Source organism: Tachysurus vachellii, chromosome 2, assembly GCF_030014155.1.
Source record: "Tachysurus vachellii isolate PV-2020 chromosome 2, HZAU_Pvac_v1, whole genome shotgun sequence".
Lineage (NCBI taxonomy): Eukaryota > Metazoa > Chordata > Actinopteri > Siluriformes > Bagridae > Tachysurus > Tachysurus vachellii.
In genome coordinates this window covers 16953691-16961311 of record NC_083461.1, presented here as the reverse complement: position 1 = coordinate 16961311, position 7621 = coordinate 16953691, and the positions used below count along the sequence as shown (strand labels likewise).

The 7621-nt window shown below is 36.5% G+C and overlaps 1 protein-coding gene across 1 annotated transcript; it reads right to left on the bottom strand.

Moving 5' to 3' along the window:
* Window positions 1–3636: 3636 nt before the first annotated feature.
* Window positions 3637–5490, bottom strand: pvalb3 (parvalbumin 3). The gene is made up of 6 exons (XM_060890638.1): window positions 5404–5490; window positions 4964–5029; window positions 4572–4704; window positions 4375–4484; window positions 4026–4084; window positions 3637–3905 (listed from the first exon to the last, which is right to left on the bottom strand). Exons 2-5 carry the CDS (start codon window positions 5022–5024, stop codon window positions 4059–4061), a joined length of 330 nt encoding a protein of 109 aa, XP_060746621.1. The 5' UTR covers window positions 5025–5029; window positions 5404–5490; the 3' UTR covers window positions 3637–3905; window positions 4026–4058.
* Window positions 5491–7621: the final 2131 nt, after the last annotated feature.

Below are 7621 nucleotides of genomic sequence, written 5' to 3'. Positions count from 1 at the left end.
GGGATCAGATTCTCGCCACAAGGCTCTACTTACTGGCCTAATTAACCTTTGGTGTGAGCGGTGCACGGCCTGCAGACACCTGCACTACACACACCAATTCACACACAATTCAGTGCTTCATTACAACTCTCACTTTCACAACCTAGACACACTCACACACACACTTACAGACGTCTACAGTCACAGTCACACATTCAAGCACAGTCTCTCATACTTGAGTGTGATACAGGTGATTAGATAACAACTTGGCAACACATAACATTTTTGATAAATCATTTTCATTCTCAAAAGACACATCTAAATATGTGGGTTAAATTGCTACACCTACTCAAATCATTCATTCATTCAGTCATTCATTCATTCATTCCTCTTCAGTAAACCGCTTAAACCTGGCCAGGGTTACAGTATATCTGGATCAGTAACACTGTTTGCTAAGCCTGGACTTAGTGCTAGTCCACCACAGTGCACCACTCTCACATGTATTCACAAACCCATTCGCACCCATATGAAACTGAGTGTAAACAATCCACTTATTGTTTTTTTTTTGGGGAAGTGGAACAAAACCAGAAAAACTAAGAGAAGCCCACAAGAACTTGGGGAAAATATAGCAGATCCAGGATCAAACCCATGGACCCTGTATCAGTGAAGCAGATTTGCTTTCCACTGCATCACTGTCCCCCTTGCATTTATTCTACTTTAGAAGAATTAAGTCTTTCTCCAGTGACTATTATTAAGTCTTTATTAGAGAACTATTATTAAGTCTTTCTCCAGTGAATTTAAAAACTTTCCTAACACACAGTACCTGCAGCCTTTATAACAGTGATGTTGGTGGTTTGTTAGAGAACACTGTAGTGAACTTACTTGTTAAATTACTTATTAAATTATATAGCTCTAAATTTCCTCTTTGTATGAATGTGTGAGTGTGTGTGTGTGAGAGAGAGAGATATATAGATAGAGAGACAGAGAGAGAGTGAGAGAGAGAGAGAGAGAGAGAGAGAGAGAGAGAGAGAGAGATGTCCTGGCACCTCAACTCTTCTCTGTTCCTGTCTTGGCCCAGTGCTTCCAGAACAGGACCTGAAGCTGCCACAGTGTTCAGGATCAGGATACAGAGCTCCCTTGGACATGGCAAGCTTGTCGTGCTTAAACTACAATTATATTTTATAACATACAATGACACCCATATCTCTTTGCGGATGGTTTCGGCGACAGACTTCATCGGTATAACCTCAGCATGACATGACACACATAATGTACGAGATATTAAAGCGACAGTGCAGCCGGGGGCTGTGAGGTTGTCCTGAAGAAGAAGAGACGACATATGAGCCTGACAACAGAGTCTAATGTCACAGAACTTACTGGTAGTGTTACAGTGTCAGGAACTATCCCTTTACTATTTACCTAGCATTTCTGAATAGAAGCTGCATATTTTTGAAGGATGACTGCAACAAGCAATTGCAAGCAAATACAGAATTACCATTCGAGCAGTAAGAAGGTTTGAAGGCTTGAAGATACTGATCTTTAATAAAGAGAAATCATTTTAAAAAACTGACCTTGTTAGCATTCCACAGATTGTAGCAAGGTAGCAAAATAAGACTTAATCTAAAGCACAAGCTCAGCTGAATGACATTTTTGTGTTACTTTTTGTTAGTCAGCTTGCTTAGTTATCATAAAGATAGTAAAACTCAGGGGCGTAGTGTGAAAAACAGTTGAAAATACACACAAAAATCATTGATTCATTTATCAGAAATATGGTGACATAAAATATACTGGGCCCAAACATGGAAAACATAGAGTGAGTGTGAAAGAATAAGTAAAGAACTAAATAATAATAAATAAATCATACTTCTCTGTTAATTCAGCACTTTGCTTAGCTATAGAAACCGTGTCAGAAAATACTACCTGCAATCTACAAAAACTCTTGGGCCATATTCAGAGTTGAGTCACACACACACACACACACACACACACACACACACACACACACACACACACACACACATACACACACACACACTCTCTCTCTCACACACACACACACACACAAACACACACACACATACACACACACAGAATAGAGACAAAGTGCATAAATAGAGACATAGGTTATATAGGGATGGGTTTTATTTTGGCAAAAAGAGGTATGTCTCATATCCAATTGTGAATTTGAGCTTAAGTTATTTTTCTTCCTTAATAGCAGCTGGACAGGAAGCAGTATTAAGTCTAGCACCACTGTATAACAGTTTGATGTAAGCACATTCACTGAAAATCAATAGAGATTCTATAGGAATCTATTCAATGACAGAAAAGTGCGCTGTAAGCAGATGAATGCTTGGAACGCTTGTCTTTCAAACTAAGGTCATGTTTTCCTTACTGTATAGCACAACCATTTAACAAAAATATGGGTATTATTGTATCAATTCAATACACCAAAGCACCAACTTTTAATAAAATGGCCTATATAAGACACCCATATTGCAATTTCATGAATCTGATTTTGTATCTATAATTTGGTACAATTAAAATGTAAACAATAGGATTTTTGGATCAAGTTCTATTATCTAAGTTGCCCATAACATCAATAGGCTGATTTAATATTGCAAAATTTAACTAGATATTTGTAGTTTAATATATTAATTAAAACTAGGATTACTTATGCAGAAATATATTGGTAGTATACAAAACTATATTCTTAGATATATAAATATTCCTATATAATTGTATTAGATTATTTTTCAGTTTTAAATGGTGGGGGCACAGTGACTTAGTGGTTAGTATTTGCCTTACATCTCAGAGGTTGAGATTTCAAGTCCTGCCTCTGCCATGTAGGCATAGCGTTTGTTCATGGAGAATTTGCACGATTAGGGGTTTCCTCTGGGTGCTCGGGTTTCCTTCCTCAGGCCAAAGACATGTGTTGTAGGCTGATTGGTTGTCTGTGTGTGTGGGTTTCCAGGATAGGCTACAGCCTTTTTTTGACCCTGTGTTTGATAACCGAGGATAAGCTGCAGAGTAAAAGAATTCAGAAAGCTGAAAAATCCTGTTTCCTGCAAATAGGGGTGAATTCATTGCACTCATACTCCACTAAAGTTTAAGTGGAAGTGAAGTCCTTTCTCAGACTCTGTAGACAAGTTTTTTTGGTCCTGTCCTAATGAACAGCACCATTTACTACATTATTTACTGCCATAGATTGTTTGTGTGTCCTAAGATTTTACAGGAGAAAACTTTCTGTATTAAAGGAGCAGTTTCTATTTTTAGAGCCGAAGTAACCAGATTTTCTCTTGTTGCTGTTGTTGATGTACAGTAATAAAATGGGTTTAGATGTGATATTCTGTTTTCTGGCTTGATTTGGAGTCTCAACATCTTGGTGGCACATGTAAACAAAAACCTGAAATAAGGAACCTGTAAAGATACTTTGTGTATTAAGAATTAGAATGACAGTAAGATATCTTAATTTTTTTAAGTCTTTTAAATTTTTTAAATTTTTTAAGTGTTTTTTTAAGTCTAGTCTTTTTAAACTTTTTTTTCCTATGAATGGCACCTTATAATAAATTTTAGTTTGTACCTTAAAGTGTTTTTGTGCATTTCTAAAGTCACATATTTACATAAGAGAGGAATGTTACACAAAAAAGCACACAAAAATGAAAAAAAAGAACATTTATTCTCTCCTCACCACCCTTTCCCAAAAAAGTGCATCACAGATTGTATAGTACCCCAAGTTCACGTCTAAGACATGTCTTAAACAACCATTTGACAATAAGTCATTCAGGACAGAGGGCAGCTTGGGAACAGAAGGTGCGCAGTCAAAGTCATGTATAAAAATCAGCTTGGCTTTGGGAATTGTTGTTCCTTTTCAGTAAGAGGTTGTTGTGGTCAGCTGTCATTTAACCCTTTGTCTACAGCAGCAAGCTCTGAAAGTATAATATAGAATCAAATATTAAATCTGCAGTACGATTTGGGTTTGGATCAAGCACCATATTTCATACTGGTTTTAATAAAATGGTTAAAAAAAAAAAAAGCATTTGCTTTACCGTCATCTCCAAAAAACAGGCTGCATGAAGTACTTAAGCCTTCACAAGAGCAGCAAACTCTGGAAAATAAATAAATAAATAAATAAATAAAACAGATGTGATTAAACAGTTTTAGAAATCTACCCCAATCCCTGCATAACTTCTTTATACACAATACAGATACAAAGCATTTATCGGAATTTTTAACAAAAAAGCATTATTCCAAAATGTAAAGAGTAAACACTAAGTAATTCAAATATTAATAAAATATCTAAATATGTAAATAAATATACAAATAAATGTGTGTCTTTATTATTAAAAGATAATGCCTTCCATTTATTATCTGCAAGGACTAGTATTGCTTAAGTACCATCAACTCCAATTTTGCCATCGCCATCACTGTCACCAGCTGCAAGGAAGGCCTTGGTCTCAGCATCTGTCAGAGCTCTGGCACCAGCAGAGAAGTTCTGCAGGAACAGTCTGAAGGGAACAGATAAAGTTTAAGATGGATATTATGGGATCATTTTAAACCAAAGCCAAATAAAACTCAAGAAATCAGATTCTTACTTCAGCTCATCTTCCTCAATGAAGCCGCTCTTGTCTTGATCAATGACGGCGAAAGCCTTCTTGACCTCATCACTGGACTTTCCACTCAGGCCAACCTTGCTGAAGAAGGTCTTGTAGTTGAAAGAGTCAGCAGCTGACAATCAAGGAGAACAAATGACAATTCTGGTTTTAAATAACCAAACACTGTGGCAACTAATTTGAAAAGCACTGATGTCAGAAAAGTTGCAAGCAGATTTGGGAGTCTCTAGCTTGTCTAGAATGCCCTGAAGAGTAGCAGCTCTATGCTTGAAACTAAAGTGTTCTTCGTTGTTGAGCCATGATAAGTAATCTTCAGGTAATGTGGCCAATGTTGTGTAACGACAGATGATTGAGAGATCTTGACAGTACAGTACCTTGGCAAGCCTGCAGGGCTGCAGTGATGTCAGCATCATTCAGGATTCCAGCAAATGCCATTTTTGCTTTAAAGAGAAAGTCAAAAGGATGGACATAAGGCTTTAAAAATCTAAACACCTCACAGACAGACAGACAAGTGACACATTGCAGTTGCTGACTAAAGCACTATACATAGTGTCGCATGTACCTTGCATTATTCACTATAGTATAGTACCATAAAAACCATGCAGAATTATTAAAAGGTAAATCAGAAATGATGAAATGAAATTTTAACTGCTACATTATGGCTGTTTGTAAAATTACATCATATCCATATTTATTCCTGATCCAGGTTCCAAGTTAGTCCAAAGGTTAAAAAAAAAAAAAAGTAAAAGAAAAAAGTAAAAAGAGACAAAGAAATAAAAGTGATTTCGGCTTAAGGCTGCAGACAATCACTCACCTCAGGTTGTGTTTGAGGGGGCTAGCGATTTGCACTCGGACTGATGAGAACTGGCGACTGCAGTGACCACATGCTCCGCGTCGTGAGGTTTATATACACTCACGCTGTGTCCACTCACCGAAACTTGAGGCACGCGCGTAACAGACACCGCGTGCCATGCAGTTGCCTGAAAAACGTATCCAGTAGTCAGGCCGTTCTATTTATAAGCGTATAAATGAAGATGGTAAAAATGTACGTATATGTAAAAGTGCTTAATACTCACCAGTGGGGCTAATAATACACGCTGCTGAGGCGGATGAACAGTGAACAGCAGAGCTGCGCTGTGGGAGTCACTCATTTTCACATGATCTTCTTCTTCTCTCTTCATCGCTTCTTTCACTGCTGCTGATTCTCGGGGAAAAGCCTTAGATTACTTTGCATCCAGGACAAATGTAAACTAATCGGATTATCAGTTCAGTTTCGGTGTATAGTTTCTAAAACTGTTGGAATCCTGTTTAAAAAAAAAAAGGGAAGCAGTAGAGTAATAAGTTTATAGCAGCATTCTATATCTAAAATGTTGTCTGTTGTTGTTATCTAAATTTCCTTGACTGTTTTTTTAATCTTTACTTTGTTTACGTTCAGCAATGTTGTGCTTGATTTTATTAGTATTCCTGTGTGATTCTGGTCATATTTTGGTTTTATTGCTGTATCTTGATGATGGCTAGAAAGGAATAAAACACATTAATGTTGTTGTTGTTATTATTATTAGGCTGTATTTTTTTTGTACACTTGTAAAACGTGGTACATGTGGTTTCACTGCCATGTTAAAAATGTGTTTCAGTATATTAAGAGCAAATCCATCTACACTTTGCACACCATATTTCATCAATCATGTATTTGCTTCTACGTTGGCTTTAAAATTTGCACTTTAAATAGTTAACAGTTTGCTATTTGTAAATGGTATGAGATATGGATTGAAACAAAGGCATGATGGGATTTATAATGTATTGTTGATACACCAGCACAATCTATCCAGCTCAGGATCGGTTTACATTTTGATGAGAGTTAAAATAAATAAATGAATGCACCAGAAAGGTTCACTAGAAAGCACACTTTTGACTCACTTGTTTCATCTCAGGTGTTCCTACTCTGCCAACATGGAATTACAGAGAAGGCACTATTTATGAAGGCAATGAAAGTTGATAGCTGTTGGTCTTTAAAATGCTCAGACACAATCGTGACTGAAACTTTGTTTATGTTTGGGTTACCCCACTTAATAAATAGCCAAACAGACCTCTCTCTCTCTCTCTCTCTCTCTCTCTCTCTCTCTCTCTCTCTCTCTCTCTCTTTCTCTCTGTGTGTGTGTGTGTGTGTTTGTGAGAGAGAAAGAGAGACTGTGCAAGGTTAATATTGAAGCTTTACAGCTTTTCATAGCAGTTTTTTAATATTTGGATGCAATAAATGCTTAAGCGGGTTTAATTGGCAGTATCATTGCTAACTGTATGTTTTTTATTTTTCTATATATTTATTTATTTTTTTAATTATGCAAAATCAATCCACCTGTGGTTATTTCTGAAAACTAAAAAAAATGTCTTCATTGCTTTTTTCCCATTTTAGACATAGTATAACACTAACTGCAATCTGCTTGAACTGAATCAAATGGCAGAATGCATTCTTCAAGGAAGGTAACAGATAACGGCTGTAAGATTTGTTCATTTTCTGAAACCTTAATTCAGAAACCTTAAATAAATTTGAGTGAAGCCTACATAAGTCATTTCATATGTAAAGAAATGCCCAAGTTGCAGAACATCTAGCTAAGTTTTAAAAATAAAAAGGGCATTTTGCTGTTTTAATGCAAAATTAATTGTTTGTTCTTATAAAAATTGAGCTGATTTACTAAAATAAAGCCTCGAAAAAGTAATTCTCAGTAAGACTTAACTGGTATTAGCAACACCAGCCTTATGTATGTTCTACATACATGCACAATGTTACTGACCCTTCTTGGATAATTATAGACACATGTAAGTGATGCCTGTACAGTAATGTAGCTGAGTGTGTATAGAGGAATGTAGCTCAAGAATCCTCTGTGGATCCTAGTGCTGAAACGTCTGTATATTCCATCTGCTCAGTCCCTCCATGCCAGAGACAGAGCTGGAAATCTCTGGCTTTAAGAGTTTAACAGTTTTTCTTTTTCACTATACTATAAATCCCAATTGGCAGTGTGTCCAGTGTGTCACCT

What these genes read in the sequence shown, in the direction of transcription:
- pvalb3 (XM_060890638.1), bottom strand. Translation starts at nt 5,024, where the DNA reads ATGGCATTTGCTGGAATCCTGAATGATGCTGACATCACTGCAGCCCTG. An exon ending in AGCCCTGCAGGCTTGCCAAG is followed by an intron (nt 4,705 to 4,963) that starts GTACTGTACTGT and finishes CTTGATTGTCAG; the next exon opens with CTGCTGACTCTTTCAACTAC. An exon ending in TGGCAAAATTGGAGTTGATG is followed by an intron (nt 4,085 to 4,374) that starts GTACTTAAGCAA and finishes TTTATTTTCCAG; the next exon opens with AGTTTGCTGCTCTTGTGAAG.